Below are 26041 nucleotides of genomic sequence, written 5' to 3' on the forward strand. Positions count from 1 at the left end.
AGAAGCAGTGAGGAAGGTGTCGGGAGTGGTGTTGGTTGACCAGCTGATCGCGGGCAGGCTTGGATTCTCCTACACAAGGGCTACCCGGCCACTAGTCGCCATTTTCCTTATACTTGCGGAAAGAGAGAAATAGCACTCGTACCAACCAAATAGAGCCATGTCTCATTGATTTCACACATTTCTACGCGACGCGAGCCACAATAAAGGCTGAGCTTGTGTATTCTGCATGGGAAATACACATTAAGGGCCCAAAACGGGGAGAAAAGTGGAGAAAAACAAAGTAAACAGTGAATATTTTGGTTGGGTTTGCTTTCCTGCCAGCAAACGATCAGTTCATCTTGGACGTGAAAGGAGTTGGTCTTCCCAATGAGAAACTACGGAGTTATTTAGCCTTCTAGCCTTGCAATTGGAATATTCCTTATCCTAAAGACACAGACACCATGTCGTCTGGAATTATAGGCTGCAGAGAGTTCGTGGTGGGTGGAAAGTACCGCCTGGTACGGAAAATAGGGAGTGGAAGCTTCGGTGATATTTACCTGGGGATTAACATCACCAATGGAGAGGTAGGTTAATGTCATCTGTTGGCCTTGTTTGGGGTACTCCCTCGCTGCCCCTGACCTCGTGGGTGGTGTGGGAGGCTGTTGGGGTGGTGGAGGGTTGTGTGGGTGGTCAGGAGGGCTTAGAAATGAAGATGGAGTGAGAAATGGCGGTGTGTGGAGCGCGGACCTTGAAGCTGGTTTCGTCATGAGTACCATTTCCCCCCGTCTCCCCCCGACCTCCCCATGGGTCACCAGGACCCCTGTGCCCCCAGCCCTGGCCTCTTGTACCCCCTCGGGGTCACTCTAGGCCTACCTTTATATTAATAAGAGTTTAAAATGACAGCTAACTGGTGTTGATTTAGGTATTTGTTCCACTGCTTTTTCTCAAGGATTTAGAACTTTCTGTCTAGTAATGTATTTTATATTTCTACCTCTTTAAACATTTTCATCAGTGTTGGCATGTGTAGTTCAGTGTTTCAGAAATTGAAAAGTTAGAAATTGTTTATTTAATAATTATCTTGGGTATTTTGGAGGTTGTAGCTGTAATAGATACTTTAAGTGTAACAATGTACAGTATTTTATTAGAATTGTGCAGTATTTTGATATGGTTTTTTGAGTATCAAGTTGGTAATCTTGAGATTAAATTACTTTGTCCATTAATATTGATATGAAATCACATTATGTTGTGGGAAGTAAAAATTTAGTACTGTAGTGAGATGGCTACTCGCATTTAAAAAAACTGCTGAGCTAAATGGAATTTAATGGCACATTAGCCCCAAAATGTAAATGGAAAGCATTTGCTTCGTATACTGTGCTGCCTTTGTTGGCCCAGTCTGAATTTTTGGTGAGTTAAGGTTTTTCCCTAAGGCTATTGCTCTATTTCCCTTGATTAGCCATATGCCTAACACCTAATCTGGTAGAAGTTTCCAGCTTTTATATATTACAGTTCTGAGAAGCACACATTATATACCATTTGCAGCTTCAGGGGAAACACAATTACAGTTCATATAAATTATTGAAAGGCTCCAGAGCTAGTTCCTGCACTGACTTGGGCAATATTTTTCCATGTCTGATCTTCCACTGCCATGTATGGCTCTTTTCCTCTGTCAAAGTATTATAAAATTTTCAAGCAGCAATAAGCCATTAACTCCAAACTAGGCTGTTTACTTAAAGTTTGCAATGCAATGTATCACCTTGAAATTAAAGAGTAAATTTTATTGTTAAATTTATACTCAATTAAACTGAATTATATATTTTGATAAGCTGTTCCATAAGTTTTCTTTTTGATTAAAGAAAATGTTTAAGTAAAAAGTTTCATTTAATTTTAAACCCATTGTTTAAAGTGATACAATGCAAAATTAAGTATTTTTCTGGATTAAGATTTTGAAGCTCTGTAATGATGAATAAATCCTTTCTTATTCATCTTAGTCTTTTTGTAGTTCTTGTGTATGTCCTACCTTTATATCCTTCCAAAGCACTACATAAAGAGTTGTTTGCCAGCCCATCATACAATGTGTTCATTACAGCTATACCTAAATAGTGTTCGCATGCTTAAAAATTTTACTTCATCCATTTCTTGCATTCAATCTTAAATTTGGTTCAACCCATCACACTTTAAATCTCCTAAATCTCCTGTAGGTCTTTGGTAATTTAATTGCTGTTTTAAGGTCAGCTCTTAGTACATTAATTACAATTTTTTGTATATTGCACATGTGTGGTGATCGTTCATATTGGTTAATTATTGTACTTTTAATCACTATTTTCTGGATTGAATTCCAATTAAGTGTTAACTTTTATGCTGTTGTTTACAAATTTTGTTTGTACATTGCAAAACTAGAGTACTGTATTGCACTCTATAGTATATGGATTTTGTTGTGTTTAGAATTTGTTTCTTTACACACAACTAGTATACTGTATATAATAGCAAATTTTAAGCCTATTCTACACTTTTGAAGTACTGTATTATAATATGGAATGACTACTTTCTTATCCTTTATTTTTTTCTAAAATATTAGTTATTAATCACTTCCTCAGATGTCATTTTTAGTAATGGTATGATGGGTTTTCTGTTTTGACCTGGTAAGCTAAGCCAGTGGTCAATCTGTTTTGCCAGATGTGAATAAAAATTGAAAATAATAACTATATTTTTTTACAAAAGATCATTAAATTTGGTTTTTCATCAGTAGCTACAAAGTGTTTTAGTAATTTATATTTTGCTCAGGTTTGCACTTTGGCTTTGTAAGAGATTGTCACCCCTTACCAAAAATGTTCTTTTTCATATAAAATTAAAAGACTACCTGTATTGGTAAATCTTATAAAAAAAAAACTGGTAGGTCACACTGACATGCTCAGAAGGGGATTTTACTATAGGATATTAGAATAGCACGTGTCGAATAGTACGCACAAGATGTGGTTTGCAGGTTGCACATTAGCTCTAAAGACATGCATTTTGGTCATTAGTAGTTTAATACATGGACTATTCACTAGCTTTTCTTACATTTACAGCTGTATGAAGCTAACTTAAATAAACTTTCTATCCATACCCCTTTATTTAAGAATAGAGATGTTTTTTTTAACGTCTGTAAATAGTTTTATCTTCAGTTTGTGTGTCCTTGTTCTGGTCACGGTATAGTGTTACCAGTGGACTAAAAATGATAGGTTTATTGCAAAATGTATGGTGTGAATTGAGATGCAATTCTATAAAATAACACTAGAATGGATGAGAACTAAACCACATACCAGAAGATGAGACGATGACGTTTCGGTCCGTCCTGGACTATTATAAAGTAGATTGTGATGGTAGGGAAGCACGGGGCATAAGTAAGGCAAGAGTGAGGTTAGGAGCAGGTGAGAGTAGGTAATTCCTAGAAGGAAAGAGCAAGTCAAAAAGGTAAGAACAAGAAGTAAAAAGTGGTATGGATTTGATAGGTGTGATAGTAGGGTGATGTAAGAAATGGGAAAGTAAGAATAAGAGAAAGAAAAAGATAAAAAAGAGGGAGGCTTATGTCGGGTAAAGTTTGTTAGAAAGGTTAGAGCATTTGAGTATGTACTGTGAAAAGGAAGAGTAAACAGCAAGAAAGCCAGGACTAAGGTTCATGTTGGGTGTTGTGTATCTGAGCTGAATCAACAAGACAGTGTTTGTGAAGAGTAGAGGCAGGAAAGATTTTAAAAGGACCAATTAATAGGATGATTACAGTTCCTAACATGACAGAAGAGAGCAATGTTTGTGTCAGCAGGCTTAACACTTCTTTTGTGTTAAGTCAGGGGTGCAGTGGTAAAACACTAGCCCAGTGTTTCACGAGTGATTTGGCCTGGGTTCATATCCTGACAGGGAAGGATTGATTGATTAGACACCAACTCTTAGCTGTATGCTTCTGTTTAACCATCAGTGAATGGGTACCTTGTTAAACTATGTCGGGTTATATTCCATGGAAAATTAGGATTAAGGAACTGCCCAAAATGCTATGCATGCTAGTGTCTTTACATGAATGTAAGAACTTCTATATATAAATAAAATGACAAAAAATTACTAATGCTTCAGGATATCAATACCAGTGTCCCATTTACCTTGTTTCGAACATTTATGCATTGATTTTTTGGCTTTAAATTCTTACTAATCATAACTCCCAGATCCCTTTCGCAATCCGACTTCGCATTATCAACACCATCTGCACTTGCCAGTCTTTTGACCATTTCAGGACCCTATTTAGATTGTGTTGAAATGATAGTGAGTCTTCTTCCATGTTTATTTTCCCTCCTGATTTTCATATTGTTGGCAAAATTTGCAAATACCGTATTGCTGCTCAAACAAGAATAAATCATTTATGTATACTATGAATAACAGAGGTACCAGGACAGAGCCTTGTGGCATTCAACTTATTTTCCCACTCTAACCTAACTCCATTTATACTACAGCAATTGTTTCCTTTGGTATAACCATTCCCTAATCCAACTTAATATACTGTATCACCCCCAATACCATGAGCCTGTCTTTTTAATCACTTTCATTTGGTACTGTATCAAAAGCTTGTTAAGTCACGGTATTCAAGATCACAAACCTTTCCTATCCTTTCCCTTATCCCCCATCTTTGTTCAGTGTAACTGAAAAAACCCATTAGGATTTGTCTTTGCTTGCCTAGCTATATGAACTTCATAATTTATTTTTGCCTTGTCCTTTTTTTTTCTTCTAGCCAGTTGGCCGAAGTCTTGTTTTAGACTGATTTCGTTCATTTTTAATCCTTTTGTACAAAGCTCTTTACCTAATAAGTTCTTCAGATCCATTGTTATCCATTTTAGGTCATTATTTGGTAATAAATTTGGATTGTATACTACGTTCCTGTGCTTTGCTTAGAATATTTTTAAATAAGTTATAGTATTTGAATCCACATCAAAATCCCTTGTTACGTCGCCCATCGCTACTTTCATGTCTCGCTCCAAGCCGGCCCACCCCCCTCCATGCCCAGGTCTTTCCAATCTATTAAACTCAATTATGACTTGGTTTACATGCTATTAGACAATACAATTAGAATCAAACCTAGTTCCCAGATCATCAGTCCTGTGGGTGGCTGGTGACCAGTAATCAGGGTTGTTGTAGAGGGGCACTAGGCATCGCAATGTTTTTAGCCTTTCATTTCTTAGGTACCTAAAGTTAATACAGTATCAGATATTAATGCCCCCCTCCCTTTATGGAAGCCGGTCGGTCGAGCGGACAGCACGCTGGACTTGTGATCCTGTGGTCCTGGGTTCGATCCCAGACGCCGGCGAGAAACAATGGGCAGAGTTTTTCACCCTATGCCCCTGTTACCTAGCAGTAAAATAGGTACCTGGTTGTTAGTCAGCTGTCACGGGCTGCTTCCTAGGGGGTGGAGGCCTGGTCGAGGACCGGGCCGCAGGGGGACACTAAAAAGCCCCGAAATCATCTCGGGATAACCTCAAGATAACCTCCCCCACTCTTAGTCTGTCCTTTCTTCTCCTCCCCCTTCATTGTTTAAAGTAATTTTAAATAATGATTGATTAATGTTTTTCCTGGATCAAGATTTCAAAGTTTGGTAATCTTAACTGATTTTCTTTTAAATTGCTTTTTTCCCCATCTTTCAATCTTTTTATAGCTCCCTGCCTCTCAAACCTTTCATAGTATTATATGAAGTTGTTTGCCAGCCCATTAATCAAAATGTTCATTTCTACCATAGTCATCGTATTCTTGTACTTCAGGATTTCATCACTGCAATTCTGTCCTGTGCCCCCCCACCCTCTCTACCCCTGAATCTTGTCTTGTTCTGTACTGCCTCCTCTCCTCTCCTCCCTTGGTCTGTCTTTGCTAGCTGGCCACTCCTCATCCTTTGTCCTGTGTCCTGTATTTTAAGAAAAAAAAAAGTATTTAATATTTTATACAAAGGCAACCAAGCCTGATAATAGTGTATTTGTGATCATTATAAAAGGAAGAAAATAGGAAACTTTATAAAAATCAGAAGCTCTTCAACTGGCTGATGTGCTCTCATTACAATGTTTCCTGGGCTCCCAGAATATCCTTCAACTGTTAACTAGATATGTCCCTTTTCAGTATTTTGGTAATGAGCAGTTTCCTTTTTGGGGATTTAAAAGTACAGTACGTTTGTAATTAACTGATAAGCTGTTTGACAGCTTTTCCGGTAAACACTTGATAAACGTACAGTAAAGTCTTATAAATGGATATGAATGTTGCTAGTGTTACACAGTAAAATATATGTACTTTTATTTTAACAAGTTAAATGTACTATAGTCATGATTTATAATATTGCAATTAAATAAGGGTTTTGATAGCCACAATACCATACTCAATTATCACTTATTGTGATTATTGTTCCTGATTAATGCACATGATTGTAATAAATATCACAAATAAAATGAAACATCGTCTACCATTTCCTGTTTCAAACTCTTGACTTTCACACAAATGATTTTATTAAGATTTCATAAAAAACTTCATGTAAAATCATAAGATTAATTTATATCAATTTTTTTCTTTTGATATTTTTCATATTTGAACACATTATTGTAGTACAGTACAGTACAGTACTTATATTTAAGGAGTGCCTGCCTTTTTCTTCCATAATTTTTTAGGCACAAGTTTAGAGCATTGGTGATTCTATCATACTGAGAGACCAGTTCCTCATAAAGTCTGTAGTCTTGTTAATGTGAAGGTTTTGACATGTACTCGCCTATTTGTACTCGCCTATTTGTGCTTGCGGGGGTTGAGCTCTGGCTCTTAGGTCCCGCCTCTCAACTGTCGATCAACTGGTGCACAGGTTCCCTGAGCCTATTGGGCTCTTTATCATATCTGCACTTGAAACTGTGTATGGAGTCAGCCTCCCACATCACTGCCTAATGCATTCCATTTGTCAACTACTCTTGACACTAAAAAAATTCTTTCTAATATCTCTGTGGCTCATTTGGGCACTCGGTTTCCACCTGTGTTCCCTAGTGCGTGTGCCCCTTGTGTTAAATAGCCTGTTTATTTACTGTCCTCATAAGGACAGTAGTTTTATATTTGCTTATTAATGCTTAGATATTTTTTTTTTATCCAGGATTGCAATATTCAATGTTTTTAGAATGAAGTAAAGAGTATTACAACTGTTTAGTTTCTCTTAATTGTCTTGGTTATGTTTTGTTTTTGCTATCTTACGTTAATTATCTTATCAAATTTGTTTTATCATTATATAACCACCCATGTCAATAAGTGATAGTGCAAGATACGTTGGTTAACAGAGCATTGCACTGTTGGCGCTGCAAATAAGCTTGTTTACAAGTATAAAGATGTTTAGCTACAGGGGTATACATTTTTGGAAAAGTATTTCCTTTTGCATCAGGAAAATGTCTGTCCCTCCTATCCTCCCTATTGATGGGTTGATAATTTGATTGTATAACTGTTAAAGCTGTTTACAGCAGAATATATTGTAAACAGTATATAAATTGTAAACATGTAATACTCCCTGTAAGTTTTGGGTAAATTGGTATATATAGAGGGTGAAGTAATAAAAGTAAATAGTACTTTTGCCCCCACTCTCACACTCACACACAAATGTAGATATGATAGAGCCCAGTAGGCTCAGGAATCTGTACACCGCAAGATATAATCCAGCTTAGGGTCCCAGATATTGTTGCATTATCAGAAACGAAACTTGAAGGAAATATAATAAATGAAGTCATATTCCCAAGAGGCTACTCAGTTTGGAGACGTGACAGGAAAACTAGGAAGGGAGGAGGAGTGGCTGTACTGGTGAAAAAACACCTGAAGGTAAAAGAGTTAATATTTGAAAACCCTCGAGATATTGACATAATTGCATTGCAGGTCTGGAATCAGGATGATAACCTGATAATTGTAAATGCCTACAGCCCACCAGCAAGCAACACGTGGACAAAGGAAGAACTGGATGACAAACGAGAGGGCCTCATAATGGTCATGAGAGATATTATTGTACAAGCAGATAAAGATAAATCACAACTGTTGATACTGGGGGACTTCAACTTTAGAGCAATAGACTGGGAGGCCTATGAAGCAAGAACGGAGGACTTTTGGACATGCAGATTTGTGAACCTCATTCTGGAGACATTCTTGTATCAACACATAAAGCAAGCCACAAGAATGAGGGAAGGAGATATACCGTCAGTACTGGATCTAGTATTCACCAGGAAAGAAGAGATTTTTGACATCCAGTACCTTTCTCCCTTGGGAAAGAGTGATCACGTCCTGTTAGACATTAAATATGCTTTAAGATATCATCTAGAAGAAAATGGGGACATTGAAACAGTTGATAAACTCGATTTAAAGAGAGGCAACTATGGGGAACTTCGAAATTTTTTTAATGTGTAATTGGACAGAATTGTTGCTAGGCAGGGAAGTAAATGAAATGTATGCCAAATTTTTAAAACTATACGAGGAAGGCACACAAACATTCATACCAAAACAGAGATGCAGGACCAGAAAACAGGATTGGTTCGACAGAAATTGTGAGAGGGCAAGAGACCAAAAGACACAAAAATGGAATCAGTATAGGAAGAGGCCAAACCCCCAAACATACCAGTGATACAAAGATGCGAGAAACAATTATACAGCAGTAAGGAGAGAGGCAGAAAGAAATTTTGAAAAAGGGATAGCAGATAAATGTAAAACAGAACCGGGCCTATTCTACAAATTCATAAACAACAAATTGCAGGTAAAGGATAATATCCAGAGGTCGAAAATGGGAAGCAGATTCACGGAAAATGAAAAGGAAATGTGTGAAACATTAAATGAAAAGTTCCAAAGTGTGTTTGTACAAAATGAAATCTTCAGAGAACCAGACACAATAAGAATTCCAGAGAACAACATAGAGCGGATAGAGGTGTCTAGAGATGAAGTGGAAAATATGCTAAAGGAGCTCGGGAGGAACAAAGCAGCTGGCCCAGATGGCATTTCACCATGGGTTCTGAGAGAATGTGCATCTGAGCTCAGCATTCCACTTCACCTGATCTTTCAGGCATCCCTGTGTACAGGAATCGTAGCAGACGTGTGGAAACAGGCTAACATAGTTCCAATCTACAAAAGTGGCAGCAGGGAAGACCCCCTCAATTATAGACCTGTATCATTGACAAGTGTAATAGTGAAAGTATTGGAAAAGCTAATCAAAACTAAATGGGTATAACACCTGGAGAGAAATGATATAATATCAGACAGACAGTATGGTTTTCGATCAGGAAGATCGTGTGTATCGAATTTACTCAGTTTCTATGATCGGGCCACAGAGATATTACAGGAAAGAGATGGCTGGGTTGACTGCATCTATCTGGACCTAAAAAAGGCTTTCGACAGAGTTCCACATAAGAGGTTGTTCTGGAAACTGGAAAATATTGGAGGGGTGACAGGTAAGCTTCTATCATGGATGAAAAATTTTCCGACTGATAGAAAAATGAGGGCAGTAATCAGAGGCAATGTATCGGAATGGAGAAATGTCACAAGTGGAGTACCACAGGGTTCAGTTCTTGCACCAGTGATGTTTATTGTGTACATAAATGATCTACCAGTTGGTATACAGAATTATATGAACATGTTTGCTGATGATGCTAAGATAATAGGAAGGATAAGAAATTTAGATGATTGTCATGTCCTTCAAGAAGACCTGGACAATAAGTATATGGAGCACCACCTGGCAAATGGAATTTAATGTTAATAAATGTCATGTTATGGAATGTGGAATAGGAGAACATAGACCCCATACAACCTATACTGTATATTATGTGAGAAATCTTTAAAGAATTCTGATAAAGAAAGAGATCTAGGGGTGGTTCTAGATAGAAAACTATCACCTGAGGACCACATAAAGAATATTGTGCAAGGAGCCTATGCGATGCTTTCTAACTTCAGAATTGCATTTAAATACATGGATGGCGATATACTAAAGAAATTGTTCATGACTTTTGTTAGGCCAAAGCTAGAATATGCAGTTGTTGTGTGGTGCCCATATCTTAAGAAGCACATCAACAAACTGGAAAAGGTGCAAAGACATGCTACGAAGTGGCTCCCAGAACTGAAGGGCAAGAGCTACGAGGAGAGGTTGGAAGCATTAAACATGCCAAAACTAGAAGACAGAAGAAAAAGAGGTGATATGATCACTACGTACAAAATAGTAACAGGAATTGATAAAATCGACAAGGAAGGATTCCTGAGACCTGGCACTTCAAGAACAAGAGGTCATAGATTTAAACTAGCTAAACACAGATGCCGAAGAAATGTAAGAAAATTCACCTTCGCAAATAGAGTGGTAGACGGTTGGAACAAGTTAAGTGAGAAGGTGGTGGAGGCCAAGACCGTCAGTAGTTTCAAAGCGTTATATGACAAAGAGTGCTGGGAAGACGGGACACCACGAGCGTAGCTCTCATCCTGTAACTACACTTAAGTAATTACACTTAGGTAATTACCAGTTGATTGACAGTTGAGAGGCAGGACCAAAGAGCCAAAGCTCAACTCCCGCAAGCACAAATAGGTGAGTACTCACACTCGCTCACTCTGGAACAAATTATAGAGCCCTGTAATAAAATTTTGTAGAGTATCCTATTTCTTTTTGATCATAAAGCCTTTCAGATTATAGAAACTGCATTTGGACAAATAACTAATGTGGATAATGCTCACTTGATGGGTTCACCCTAATGAATTACAGCACATACTTTTTGGAAATTTATATTGCATTGATAAACTTTTCTCGTTATAGTCTAAATACTGCACTACAGTACTGTATTTAATTTGTTTATGAAACTGTTTAATAATGCAATGTGTTTGGCACAGGAGGTGGCGATCAAACTGGAGGCCATGAAGGCGCGGCATCCCCAGCTCCTATACGAGAGTAAAGTCTACAAGATCCTCCAGGGAGGTGTTGGTATTCCACACATCAGGTGAGTCCAACTTGGATCTTTCCATGTAGGTTTTTTTTTCTTTCCCCCTACAAATTTTGTAATGGAAACTGAAACATGAGCATTGGATTTTCTGTGTAAAGGTTTGGTAAGTCCCCTTCATTTTCAAGACATGTTAATGTTTGAAGTGCATGTCCAGTATAGTAGTGCATATGAAAATGAAAGGTATTTTGCATACATTGACACAATTTTGGGCGAATGTCTGTCACTATAGTAGTAAAATATTTAGGGGGAACTAATATTAGGGATAGTTGATAAAATCATTTTAGGATGTTTTTGGTTTAAATAGGGAAAGAATAGGAAAATCAGGTCTTTCAATGGGCCATACAAAATGTTTAATAAAGACTAGTTTCAGCTGCTTGACTACTGAAGAAACAATACAGGTATAAAAATGGTAATCACATAAAATGCAGTAGACATGTATTATAAAACAAAAAAGCAATGCAAAAGGTCTGGAAGTAAGCATGTCAGAAAACCTTAACTTTACAGAACACAATAAAGTAGCTGTGACAACTTAAAGAAAAATGATAGATTGGATAACAAAAGCCTCTCAAAGAAGAAATGCTATTCCAGTGATAATACTTTTAGAAACGCTAGTGAAATGTGAAATTCCTAAAGTGAAATATTGTTGCACATTAACAGTCCTATTCAAAACTTGAGAATTTGCTGACCTGGAGAGCATGCAAAGATCATTTACTGCTAAAATGCACTCTCTAAAACATCTAAATTATTCGGACTGATAAAGATCTTTAAATCTGTATTCTCTTGCGCGCAGGCGAGAGATATACCGTAAATTATAATCTACACTTGGAAAATATTAGAGAAACTGGTTCCAAATCTGCACACAGAACTATCACAAAAAACTAGGAGGCATGGCAGGATGTGCAGAATATCCCTGTTGAAAACCTGAGGTGTAATAGGTACACACGGTGAACTCTTTATCAACATCAAAGGCCCAAGACTGTTCAACACGTTCCCTCTACACATAAGGAGCATAACTGGCTAGCCTCTTATGGTGTTAAAAAAAAAAACTCGACAAACACCTCCAAAGGATACCTGATCAAACAGGCTGTGAACAACCGCATCAAACAGCCTGATTGACCAGACCACCAACCAGAAGTCCCGGGATTGTTGATCCTTGGAATCACCACAAGATAACTGTAAGGTAAGGTAGCCTGATTGCTAAAGTTGTCTTCAGTATTTTGTGACATTAGAAGAGCTAGTTTAATTTTGATGTACAACATGGAATGCTGAACGAAAGTTATAGATTTGTTAATGTCCATGTTTTCTCACCTTTTCTTTATTTTCCTTTCCTTTGCTCAACCCATTGAGTATAATTGTATTTACATTTCAATTTTTATATAGTATTGATCTTTAATAGTACCTCCCTTCCATGGGGCATTTTGCTCAAAACCTTCACAAAACTGTGGTATATCTCCTAAGACTCATTTGAGTGTTAAAATGCCACTTGTAACAGTCATCATTCCTTTTTTTTTTCTTTTTCCCTATCATTGTGAAGTTTAGCCCATTCAACATGTCCTTGTAACTTTTCTTTCGTCTTTGGGACTAACCTTGTGGCAAATCTCTGTACCTTCCTGACCTTTCTCAGGTGCTTGTAATGATGTGGGTTCAAAGCTGGTTTTGTTTATTAAAGTGTCGATCTTGCATATGTGGTGTACAGTGTTCAGAGGTTTCTTGTTTAGATTTTTGTAGTGTCTTGTATTTTACCATGCTGTGCGTGCTTGTGTTGTACATACACATTTATGTACAGTACCTATTTGTAGTTACAAGGATAGCTATGCTAGTGTTTGTCATCCTTGTATACTTTATCATAATTAAAACTAAACCTTCCTATAATTTTAGTACATAAGCATGAGTTTTTACCCATCAACTGTGTGTGTGTGTGTGTGTGTGTATACAGTATATAATATAATAATAAATATGTACAGTAGTTTACTGTATTTCATCCTTCAATGCTTTTTCTTTAGTTTACAACTGCAGCCTCATCTTGTTCTGCTGGTACTAAATCACTGTATCCCTGTTTGTCAACTACTGTATTAGTTGTTGTAAGTGTTGTCCCGTCAGTGTAATTCCCCCCCGCCCCCTCCCATCAATCTCCTCCCTTTTCCCCCTCGGCAGTAATCTCCAATAACCTATTCTTTGTAAAGTATTTTGTTTTGGTTGATTTTTTTTATCACAAAGGGAATATGTTGTTTTCTCAAACAAGATTTGTATTTTGTATGCAGTAATATTAATATACTGTACAGTGAAATCACATTAACGTGATGTAACAGTGAGAAAATCAGTGGTCTGGTGCACTTGCTTGAGAGTACAAAGTGAGCGGGTTAGAGTCCTCCTCATGGCTCCTACTGATTTTCTAATGATAAATATTTTGTAATAAACTCTCTGATTTATAGTAGTGATTGTAATTTATGTACTTTTCATTGCTTCTGTTTAGTTTACTTCAGCAGATTGTTAGGATGAGAAAAATGATTAGGGCTTGCTCATTTTTATTGCCTATGCTTCCAAATTTTATTGGTCAGGTTAATAGTTATGACATAAGTATACCTGGTTGATACCTGGTTGATAGGGTTCTGGGAGTTCTTCTACTCCCCAAGCCCGGCCCAAGGCCAGGCTTGACTTGAGAGTTTGGTCCACCAGGCTGTTGCTTGGAGCGGCCTGCAGGCCCACATACCCACCACAGCCCGCTTGGTCCGGCACTCCTTGGAGGAATATCAAACAGTTCTTGGTACTGATTGCCACCGGTTGGGCTTTTTGTATATATTTGTAAGGGATGATACCAATTAATGTGATTGCATGTGGTGGTGTGTGGCATCCCTGGTGTCAGTAGCTGAGGAGGTTTCTCTAATGAGATTACAAGTTGTGGTGTGGTGCAGCATGGACGAGCAGACATGGATGGGAAAAATCTTTTTTTATTCTATTTCTTGCTTGTACTTCTCAAGCTGCATTTTGCTGGTTACATGTTTTTTTCGAGATAGATTGATCATGTTGTGGTGGTGGTTGTTTGTGGGGTAAAATGTTTGTTGAGGTAATACATTTTTTTTGTTTTAAGAAGGCCTTGTACAGTTTCATTACTTAATTTCCCATTTTCATTTGGTGCAGCAGCACCAGTTGGAAGAATAAAGGGGGAGTATTATGGGGAATATCGGATATTAATAAATGGCAGTTGTCTGTTCATTATCTTATTCTTCCTGTCTGAATTGACAATCATTACTTCCAGTTAAACACTTTTATTATAGTTTATTACAAAGTTGAGTAATTTTAACATTCTGCCTAAAAGGGCTTTCTCTAATCTATACAGAGCTCATGCTTGTATAGGGACAAAAAATAGAGGGGCTGTTGAAGGAGGGGTGGGGCAGGTTGGGTGTAGGTAGTTAGTTGACCAAACCCCACACTAGAAGGTGAAGGGACGACGACGTTTCGGTCCGGCCTGGACCATTCTGAAGTCGATTGTGACTTGAGAATGTCACAATCGACTTGAGAATGGTCCAGGATGGACTGAAATGTCATCATCCCTTCACCTTCTAGTGTGTGGTTTGGTCAACATACTTTAGCCACATTATTGTGACTCATCACCTGCACATGTAGGTAGTCAATTTTTTTATTTCTGAAGGTGTTAATTGTTAATTATCTTTGGGAGACTTGGTAGTATTATACTAAGGTGAAGTATTAATCACCACTTGTAAAGTTGTGTAGCTTTCAGTTTGGTACAGTATAGTGCCATCTTTGTCACATTATATATATATATAGGGTGTTTCAATTTCTTTTTCCAAAAAAGAAAAGTACAGTATACATAAAAGCAGCCACAAATTATGGTAGCTTATAATTTGGACATATTAAAATAACTCGCACTATATATTTATCAGTTATATTAGCCATAATGCTTAGTTTTAAATAGGAATACCTAGAGGCCGGTGGTTACATTGGTTTTTATTCCTTTGTCCAGAAAATAACATACACACAATAGGAATGAAAACTGCTCTTAATAAAAACTAATACTTATTGCAATAATTAACACATTCATTGCATAAAAAGTTTGATGCACTCCATAGATTACACAAACTTGTAATGACTAAATAAAATGGTCGCATTCAAAGTACTATATCTGTCCATTTTTATGGTACAAGAGAAAGTGGTGGTGCCCCCCTCCCCCTGGTGCTGGTAGGCCCTTAACCATGGCCTACTTGGTCTATTGGGTAATCCAGCCTCCAGATAAGTACTGCACTTCTTAGATGGAAGCACAGTTCATTAAATTATTTGCCAAGTCAATCATTTTTAAACTACCTGTATATATAATGATTTTTTTCCTATTAAAATGGTATAGGTTAATTGTTATATAATACCCTGAGTTTTAATATAATTATATCAATGCAGAATAATTACTGTACAATTTGATAAATTTGGTATTTACTGGCTCTTTAAATTTATGCAAGGCAATGCTGAAGTGCATAGGATGGCCATAGGGAAGTAGGTGAAGTTTACAGCAAGCTATTTTGGTGGTACAGTATCTTCACCACTTGTATGTGCTGGGAGTGTTGGCTCTGGCTTGTGCTGTACCCCCTGCTTCAGATAATCTTGCTCGCCACTTGGTTTTTGTTTGTTTGGCACACAACTGTAAATTGAGGCTTCTGCTGGGGCGCCTGCCCTGGGAGCGGCGTACCCTGCCGCCGGGGCGCCTGCCCTGGGAGCGGCGTACCCTGCCGCCGGGGCGCCTGCCCTGGGAGCGGCGTACCCTGCCGCCGGGGCGCCTGCCCTGGGAGCGGCGTACCCTGCCGCCGGGGCGCCTGCCCTGGGAGCGGCGTACCCTGCCGCCGGGGCGCCTGCCCTGGGAGCGGCGTACCCTGCCGCCGGGGCGCCTGCCCTGGGAGCGGCGTACCCTGCCGCCGGGGCGCCTGCCCTGGGAGCGGCGTACCCTGCCGCCGGGGCGCCTGCCCTGGGAGCGGCGTACCCTGCCGCCGGGGCGCCTGCCCTGGGAGCGGCGTACCCTGCCGCCGGGGCGCCTGCCCTGGGAGCGGCGTACCCTGCCGCCGGGGCGCCTGCCCTGGGAGCGGCGTACCCTGCCGCCGGGGCGCCTGCCCTGGGAGCGGCGTACCCTGCCGCCGGGGCGCCTGCCCTGGGAGCGGCGTACCCTGCCGCCGGGGCGCCTGCCCTGGGAGCGGCGTACCCTGCCGCCGGGGCGCCTGCCCTGGGAGCGGCGTACCCTGCCGCCGGGGCGCCTGCCCTGGGAGCGGCGTACCCTGCCGCCGGGGCGCCTGCCCTGGGAGCGGCGTACCCTGCCGCCGGGGCGCCTGCCCTGGGAGCGGCGTACCCTGCCGCCGGGGCGCCTGCCCTGGGAGCGGCGTACCCTGCCGCCGGGGCGCCTGCCCTGGGAGCGGCGTACCCTGCCGCCGGGGCGCCTGCCCTGGGAGCGGCGTACCCTGCCGCCGGGGCGCCTGCCCTGGGAGCGGCGTACCCTGCCGCCGGGGCGCCTGCCCTGGGAGCGGCGTACCCTGCCGCCGGGGCGCCTGCCCTGGGAGCGGCGTACCCTGCCGCCGGGGCGCCTGCCCTGGGAGCGGCGTACCCTGCCGCCGGGGCGCCTGCCCTGGGAGCGGCGTACCCTGCCGCCGGGGCGCCTGCCCTGGGAGCGGCGTACCCCGCCGCCGGGGCGCCTGCCCTGGGAGCGGCGTACCCCGCCGCCGGGGCGCCTGCCCTGGGAGCGGCGTACCCCGCCGCCGGGGCGCCTGCCCTGGGAGCGGCGTACCCCGCCGCCGGGGCGCCTGCCCTGGGAGCGGCGTACCCCGCCGCCGGGGCGCCTGCCCTGGGAGCGGCGTACCCCGCCGCCGGGGCGCCTGCCCTGGGAGCGGCGTACCCCGCCGCCGGGGCGCCTGCCCTGGGAGCGGCGTACCCCGCCGCCGGGGCGCCTGCCCTGGGAGCGGCGTACCCCGCCGCCGGGGCGCCTGCCCTGGGAGCGGCGTACCCCGCCGCCGGGGCGCCTGCCCTGGGAGCGGCGTACCCTGCCGCCGGGGGATAATTTTGCACTATAAGAAGTCATTTTGCTTTAGAAATTTGCTTCTTCATAATGTGGGTTTGCATTGAATTGTTTGTTTTAATATAGATAATTAAACAAGGTTTTTATTTTCATAAATTTTCTGCATAGTATTATTTACCTATACTTGCACATTTGGAAACACTAGGTACTTTCTTCACCTGTTGGTATCAACATTGAAAGTTATTAGTAGTTCCTTGTATGGTAATACTGTACTGGCAAGAACTGGGAGATTCTAGCATTTTGTATTATAAGCATTTCCCCCCCCCTTCCTCCAAAGTAGCTTTGTTAGAAGATTTGAAAAATGTTTTGCACGAGTTTGATTTTGTTTTCTGTTCGTAGATCCAGATAAGTTATTGCGTGCGTGGCATCATGCCTCGTGTGCGATTGATATCTGGTAGAACAATGAGGAGTATGGCTGATGTTATTAAGCTTACTCTGGTTTAATAATGGTAATATAAATCCGAACACGATTGAAGAATGATCAGCCTGCAAAATTTACCTATAGCTCGTCAGTTTATTTTTTTATTTACCCGTTTGTAGTTCAGTAGTTACCCGGCAGTTATCAACTAGTTTGTTTTTAATAATAATACAGTGGTACCTCAGGTTTAAGAGTTTAATCCATTCCTGGAGACATCTCGTATTCCGAAAACTCTTAATCCGAAGCTAATTTCCCCATAAGAAATAATTGGAAATGAATTAATCCTGTTCCTGACTATCCAAAAACCTCGCTTCAAACTAAATTTTATACCTAATTCATCTAAATAAACCTACAAAACTATGTTCAAGTTATTACTTACCTTGCTGATGACTGCTGTTGACGTATGGAAGATGGCGAGGAGGAGGGAGGAGAGGTGGTGTTACTGTTTGGAAGGGGAGTCCCCTTCCATTATAACATCAGGCAGTGAGGACTTCACTGGTGTGCACACTCGGGCATGTTTTGCCTGTATACCACTAAGACTTGCTTGTCTTGCTAAGAATCTGTCTAATGACACTTGTTTTTTCCCTACATTTTAACACTTGTCAATGCAATGGCCTGCTACGGCTTTATCTGGGTGAGTTTTTTCAACAAAACTTTGAAAGTCTTCCCATACTTCACACATTTTCTTAACACTTTAGCGTTATCACAGCACTCGAGAGCGTTACCACTTTTTGTGTTGAGGTCGCACAGCGGATTCGCTCACGATTCATGAGAAAAAAATATTTCTATAAACTCTCTTTATGCGATCGACTTTGGGATAGTTTGAAAATGTTCGCCATGAAATTTCCGTTTTCTCTAATAGCCGTTCTCATAGCACATAGCCTATTTGGGAGAACGGCATAGCATTGCACCATCGAGGTAAGACCATTGTATTGTTGACACAAGTGTAATTGACAGTTTTATATTTGGTGCCGATCTAACGCATCCTTGTGTGACATTTTATACTTATGTTCTTTTAGAACATTCTATTGTGAACACATTGGTACAAAAATGAAATACGTACATCGAAAATTAATGTCAGAACAGTGAAAAGAATATACACTTTTCAATAGGGGTTTCGCCGACGTGCTGTCACAGATAACACTTCGGCCACTTCCCACACTCTTGCGGGTGCGCTGCGACATTGATTCTACATTTATATGCATATGTCCGTGTAGGGAATTTTATTGCAATCTCGGTGATACCAAATTTAACGCTGTAGGACAAGTGTGGAGTTGACAACCTTGAAAAGAGTAGAAACATTTCGTCGCTGTTTGGCGCTTATTTAGTGCTGGTCTAACTTGTGCTTTGGTGACATTTTATACATAGGTTCTTCTAGAACATTCTATTGCGAACACATTGGTACAAAAATGAAATACGTACATCGAAAATTAATGTCAGGACAGTGATAAGAGTATAAACTTTTCAGTGTTGCCTGCTCGATTGCCTGAAACGCCGCACTGTTTTCTTAGGTTGAACCTTACCACTGGCTTTCTTGGGACCCATGGCGAGATATATAATAACTTATGCTCAAATGGCAAAATGCGACAAAACCAAATCCGACAAAAAAACAAATCCTTGTGGAGAATTCAGGCGGGATAGTCACTGGGCACAAGGTACTGGTAAACTGAGGTGTGATCGCCGTGCCACCACGAGCTTGTTCGGCCTGTACGCGTATCAACAAACTCGTGTTCCGAGGTAACCATCGCCTTCCGAGGCACATTTTCCGAGCAAATCCTGCTCATATTCCGAAAACTCATATTCCGAGGTACCACTGTAATAGAATTTTATATTTTAAGGTTATGGCCTTGATTGCTGTAGTTTGAGTATGCAAGATCTGTTGGATTTACAGTTGCATCTAAAATCCCCCATGCACCGGGCTCTGTCAACAAGCTCTTCAAATTTGTTCTATTTGTCAGCCACAACAAGCTATGGATTTGTTCATTTGATGTATCACGCTATTGTGGTGTGTGTGTGTGTGTGTGTGTTGAAGTAAGGGCGAATGGGTAGAACAGCTTGTTGACAGAGCCCGGGTGCATGGGGGAATTGTGTAAAACACTGGTTTGTCTCAAGAGAGGCTGTAGGATTTGTGTGAGGGCAGGAGCACTCCCAGTTGCAATTCTTTTAACCATGTCATGGCGCAATCGACTAAGGCACATCTGGGATCATCTCAGACGTAGGTTCGAACCCTCATCATGGCCTTTGTGGATTTGTTCATCCTACTTGTCTCTTCATCATTATCAGTTATGACCTGTCTTGGTTTTTAATTGACCTATCCTTTCCCTAATCTTTGACATAACTGAAAAACTCTTTTAGAATTTTTTTTTGCATGCCCTGCTATGCAAACTTCATAGTTTCATTTTGCCCTCCTTATATCCCTCTTTTTATAATAATTATTATAATAATTTATCATAATAATAATAATTATAATTATTACATGTATATTATTATTATTATTATTTATTATTATTATTATTATTTATTATTTATTATTATTATTATTATTATTATTATTATATTAACATCATTATTTCCAACCAGTTGGACAAATTCTTGTTCTAAACTGACTTCCCCATTCCTAATCCTTTTGTACCAGCTCTCTTCCTACCTATAAGGTTCTTCAGATCCTTTATTATCCATTTCGGGTCATTATTATTCGGTCTATTCAATTTATATGGTATACTACATTCCTGTACTTTGCCTTTGAATATTTTTAAATAGGTTATATTTTGAATCTTCATCGAATTCCCTTTTTAAATCGCCCATCGTTGGGTTCGTTTCGCTCCAAGACTAGCCACCCCCCCATGCTCGGGATTTTCCAATCTATTTCACCCAAAAAATTTCTTAGGCCATTAAAATCAGCTTTTTGAAAATTTGGCACTTTAATATAATTTTGTTCTAAAATCTATTCCAGTCATCATAAGATCATCCATATGAAGATTTAAATAATTGTCTGGGTTTTACATGTATGATGCAAATAGGGATATAATAAGTGTGTGGATGTAACAGTTTACCTTGACCCCATGGAAAAAATCCTGCTACCATTTAATGGTACGAGTGCAGTTAGCATCATGCATGTTACTAGGAGGAATGTATTCATTAGCGTATGATTTTAAACAATTATTGTCTGGGTTTCACATGTATGTTTCAAATATGGATATAATAGCTCTGTGGATGTAAATAAAGTGATAAAACAATTGGTGAAACATTGGAGGATGAAACAGGAAGCATCAGCAAAGTCGAGCACCAGGCATTGACAAGTGCCAGATGCATTCTTGCAGAGTGCCTCCACCCAGTGAAACTATAAATCACTTAGTTTCATGTTTTTCTTACATTTTGCAAACAAATTAACAATTCTATAATGAACAATTATTTTATTGGCATTTATTGTTATGCATAGGTGGATATGACCATTGCTCCATAACCACTGTCTAAGGGTTAAACTGCTAATTTACCACTTACATATTTTCTGCCAATGTCCCTTAAGCTTTTACTCATATCTAGGGGAATCCTGATAAACATTACAAGTGCCATCCATCATTGATGATAAAAAAAAAAAAAACACTATCTGACTCAAACATAAGCACGAGCTTGCAAGTTTTTGCTGGTTTGACAAGTTTGGCTCTGTTAGAAGGCAGCTTTACTTGACAAGACTAGAGTACATTATACTAACAAGCGTTGTAGTCAAAACACTAGAAACAATAGTTAAAGCCAAATGATTTGAACACCTAGAGAGTAATGACATAATAAGACACAGTATGGTTTTCAAACAGGAAGATCCTGTGTAACAAATCTACTTAGTTTTTATGATAGAGCCACAGATGCTACAGGAAAGAGGTAGTCGAGTTGACTGTGTCTATCTGGACCTAAAGGCTTTTGAGTCTCGCACAAGAGCCTTTTCTGGAAACTGGAACATGCTGGAGGCGTGATCTTTAAATGATTTCGGGGCTTAGCTTCCCCGTGGCCCGGTCCTTGACCAGGCCTCCTTTTTGTAAAACATTCCCAGGAATCAGCTCGTAGCAGCTGTCTAACTCCCAGGTACCTATTTACTGCTAGGTAACAAGGGCATCAGGGTGAAAGAAACTGCCCATTTGTTTCCGCCTCCACAGAGGATTGAACCCGGAACCTCAGGACCACAAATCCGAAGCGCTGTCCACTCGGCTGTCGGGGCCCCATGCCCCTATGTCAAGCCCCTTCCTATCACATGATAGGAAGACTTCTGACATGAATGAAAAAATTTCTGACAGACAGATGAGGGAAGTAATCAGAGACAATGTATCTGACTGGAGGAGCATTACTAGCGGAGTACCACAGGGTTCAGTTCTTGCACCAGTAATGTTTGTCTATATAAACGATACACCAGAATGAATACAGAATTATATGAACATGGTTGTTGATGATGCCAAGATACCGGGGAAAGATAGGATACAGACAGTTTTGATCCCCTTCGAATTGATCTAGATCAAATAAGTACAGTATTGTACTTGGAGCAACAAGTGGCAAATGTAAGTAAATGTGAATAAATGCCATACAGTACTGTATTATGGAATGTAGGAATCTGAGAATACCACACACAACTTGCAGATTATGTGGAAAGGAATTACAGAACTAATAAAACCGAGACTTGGGGGGGGGTTTTGGATAATAAATAAGCTGTCGCCAGAGGAACACGCAAAGAACATTGTGAGAGGAGCATATGCGTCGCTTTCCAACTTCAGGCTTACTTTTAATATATTTGGCTGGTGAAATACTAGAACTGTTCATGATTTTTATGAGACCAAAATTGGAATATGTAGCAGTTGTATAGTGCCCAAATCTCAAGAAACGCATAAACAAACTAGAAAAGGTGCAACGGCATGCTACAAAATGGCTTCCGGAAGTGAAAAATAGTTACGAGCAGAGACTAGAGGCGTTAAACATGCCAAGACTAGAAGAGGGAAGAAAAAAGGTGATATGCTACCACTTACAAAATACTAACAGGAATCTACCAAATTAGCAAAGGAAGTCCTGAAACCAGCAACTTCATGAACAAGAGGACACAGATTTGAGCTAAGGAAACAAAGGTGTCGAAAAAATATTAGAAAGGTTTCTTTTGCAAACAGTGGTAGACAGTTGGAACAAGCTAAGTGAGGTGGTGGTGGTGGAGACAAAAACCATCGGTGGTTTCAAAGAGTTATACGACAGAGTACTGAGAAGACATGACACCATGAGCGTAACTCTCATCCTTTAACTACTTGGGTAATTACTTGGGTAATTACTATTGTAGGATCCTTTGGGTACAGAGTTTCCATCCAGGTGAGGTCATTACGTTCTATTTTTTTTTTCTTTTTATGTAGAGTAGACTACCGTCACGTAGTGCAGCCAAAGGGCTAATGTTGTACAGTATTACTCAGGTTGGTACTCGTCTCTCTGAATCTTCTCTTAACATTGTGTTGTGTTTAGCTAGGTATGTACTCCAGGCTGGCACTGCATACTCCATGGATTGGTCTGACATAAGTGGTATACAAGATTCTGAATGATTCCTGACAAGTTTCTAAAGGCAATTCTTATGTTTGTGTTGTTCATGCATGTGTGTGTGTTTTGTTCATGCATGTGTGTTTTGTTTATGTGAATGTGTTTTGTTCATGCACATGCATGCGTGTGTTTTGTACATGTATGTGTGTGTATTTAGTGTATTTTGTGTGTACTCACCTAGAGGTCCTTGCAAGTCAAGCATGGCTCCTAGCCCTGCATTCTGAACATTCTTAGATTAATGCAATGACTCGTTTCTCATGATTTTATTATAATTACATTTAAAAATTTTAAGAGTTAGCTTCAATGTCTTCTACTTCTGACTTATTCCACTTATTAACAGCTCTAACACAGAGAAAAAAATTGACATCTGTGACTGATTTGCATCTCTAGTTTCCATCTATGTCTCCTCGTTCTGCTGTTCCTAGCTATAAACATGCTGCTTTGTCTACTTTGTCAAGACCCCTTAGGATCTTGTATGCTGTTATTCCCCCCCCCCCCCACACACACACACACACACACACACACACACACACATTTCAACTTTAATCCAGTGTGGGAAGAGCCAGTTCTGTCTTTCCTCGTAGTTCAGTCCCTTCAGCGAGTCTCATTGCTTATCTTTGGACCTTGTATAGTTTTCCTTGTCTTTTCAGGTAAGGGGCCAGTCAAAATGTTTTGTGTGGGGTTTGTGGGTTTATTTGAACTGTAACTCACTGTGCAGTATATGCACATGCAGCTACATACCTATGCATAGGAGTTAACATTAATAGCGACCATCAAACCATTACTCTAACTACTACAATACAGTAACTTTGACTGCTCGTGAATTTCCTAAGTATCGGCTGCGAGTTCTCAAATCTCGGTTTAACATTGTCTCTGAAGGTCTCCCTTGGAAGTGCTTTGTTTACTCCCTTGTACCACTCCTACTCCTACTCCTGGGGATCTACACCACTGAACTAAATCTCAATATCTTAACTTTTTGGTATGTAAGCAACCAAAAATTTCCTAAAGAAAATGCCAAGAAATCATCTTGGTGATATTACATTACAACACACATTAGTGGGTAGTTAACACTTTACTCTGACTGGAAACTTGCAGTTTGGTGAACATGCATATAAATTTAAATTTATTCTAATTACTCCTATATAGGTAAGCACCAAGTTGAGAGGAGACTGTTGAAGATAGTTTGACCTGTAAGACTTATCAAATTCTTTACACAGCTGCAAGCACTGTGCTTCATTTCTCTTGTATTTACAATAGTTTTTATTTTCTTAGTAAGATTCATATACAATATCATGAATGCTATTGTGTGTTAAAGCTATTTTATTTCAATGGTTGATAGTGAAATTGAGAACATATCCCAGTAGTTGTCAAATTGTATACAAATACATTTACTTCTTATCAAGTTCTTCCATACAGCCTTGTCCCCGTGTGTGTTCATCAACCTTCTTCTCACCCTTCCTCTCCTACCTTTAGATTCACATGAATACTTTCTCTTCATCAGTCTGCCATCATCCATACATTCATTATGCTCAGACCATCTTGGTATGATCATCTCAATTTTGTGGTTTATTTATGTTTTGCAGTCTACATCTCTTAATATTTACAACATGTATACATTCGAACAGCACACAAATTACGTACCTTGTTACCCTAAAGTGGTCAAATGAGGTCACAAGATATCATTATAAAAAGTACAATTAACCCTTTGACAGTGGCTGTAGAGAAATGGTCAGACCATATGTTCCACACAATAAAAATATAGTTATTAATTTGTATGCAAAATGTAAGAACACAAATAAATGAATATTTCTCATTTCACCGGGGCACTGGAAGGCTGCATCTGGTACTTGTCAGTGTGTCATGCTCAACGACCCTGATGCTTCCCATTTTATCTATTTTCAACTATTTTATCTTTATCAACTATTTTCTTAGGTTGAACTTTACCACTGGCTTTCTTGGGACCCATTGCAAGATATCTAACGACAACTTTTATGCTCAAATGGCCAAAAATCCAACAAAACACTGTAAATCCTGGTGAAGAATTCAGGCGGGATAGTCACTGGGCGCGAGGCACTCGTAAACTGAGGGAGCCGGTCGGCCGAGCGGACAGCACGCTGGACTTGTGATCCTGTGGTCCTGGGTTCGATCCCGGGCGCCGGCGAGAAACAATGGGCAAAGTTTCTTTCACCCTATGTCCCTGTTACCTAGCAGTAAAATAGGTACCTGGGTGTTAGTCAGCTGTCACGGGCTGCTTCCTGGGGGTGGAGGCCTGGTCGAGGACCGGGCCACGGGGACATTAAAGCCCCGAAATCATCTCCAGATAACCTCCAGATAACCATGCCACCCCACGCTAGGTCGGCCTGTGCGCGTATCAACACCCTCGTATTGCGATGTAAATTTTCAGAGCAAATCCTGCTCGTAATCCGAAAAACTCGTAAACAGGTACGCTCGTAATCCGAAGTACTACTGTATAGGCATACATCAGTCTCGGGAGACAATGGAGTTGTGCTCTGGATGTCAATACATACACAATAAAGCACCTAAATTATTAAGATTATCTCAAAGCTCTCCAAATGTACTCCCTTGAAAAGGAGATGAGAGAGGTATCAAATAATATACACATGGGAAATGCTGGAGGGCCAGGTCCCAAATCTACACAGTAAAATAACAAAATACTGGAGTGAACGATATGCAAGGAAAGGCAGAATAGAACCAGTGAAGAGCAGAGGTGCCATAGACATAATCAGAGAACACTGTATAAACATCAGAGGTCTGTGGTTGTTCAACATCATCCCAGCAATCATAAGAAATATTGCCGGAACAAACGTGGATGTCTTCTTGAAGAAAATGATTCGGTTTTCTCTTGAAGTGCCAGACCAACCGGGCTGTGGTGGATATGTGGGCCTGCAAGCCACTCCAAGCAACAGCCTGTTGGACAGAGCTCTCACAAGTCGAGCCTGGTGCCAAGCCAGGTTTGGAAAATAGAACAACTCCCAGAACCCCATCCAGGTACAATCTCTTGACATCATCAGGCTAATAGATAAAACTGTAAAATAAACT

General features: G+C 40.5%; 1 protein-coding gene across 1 annotated transcript in view; it reads left to right on the plus strand.

Moving 5' to 3' along the window:
• Positions 1-26041, plus strand: part of LOC123745071 (casein kinase I) — a 51333-nt gene continuing 25292 nt past the window's right edge. Inside the window, exons 1-2 of the mRNA XM_045725404.2 lie at positions 1-563; positions 10837-10943. Coding sequence (XP_045581360.1) covers positions 441-563; positions 10837-10943 — 230 coding nt within the window. The 5' untranslated portion in view covers positions 1-440. The remainder of the gene's footprint in view (positions 564-10836; positions 10944-26041) is intronic.

The sequence above is a fragment of the Procambarus clarkii genome, chromosome 1, assembly GCF_040958095.1.
Source record: "Procambarus clarkii isolate CNS0578487 chromosome 1, FALCON_Pclarkii_2.0, whole genome shotgun sequence".
Lineage (NCBI taxonomy): Eukaryota > Metazoa > Arthropoda > Malacostraca > Decapoda > Cambaridae > Procambarus > Procambarus clarkii.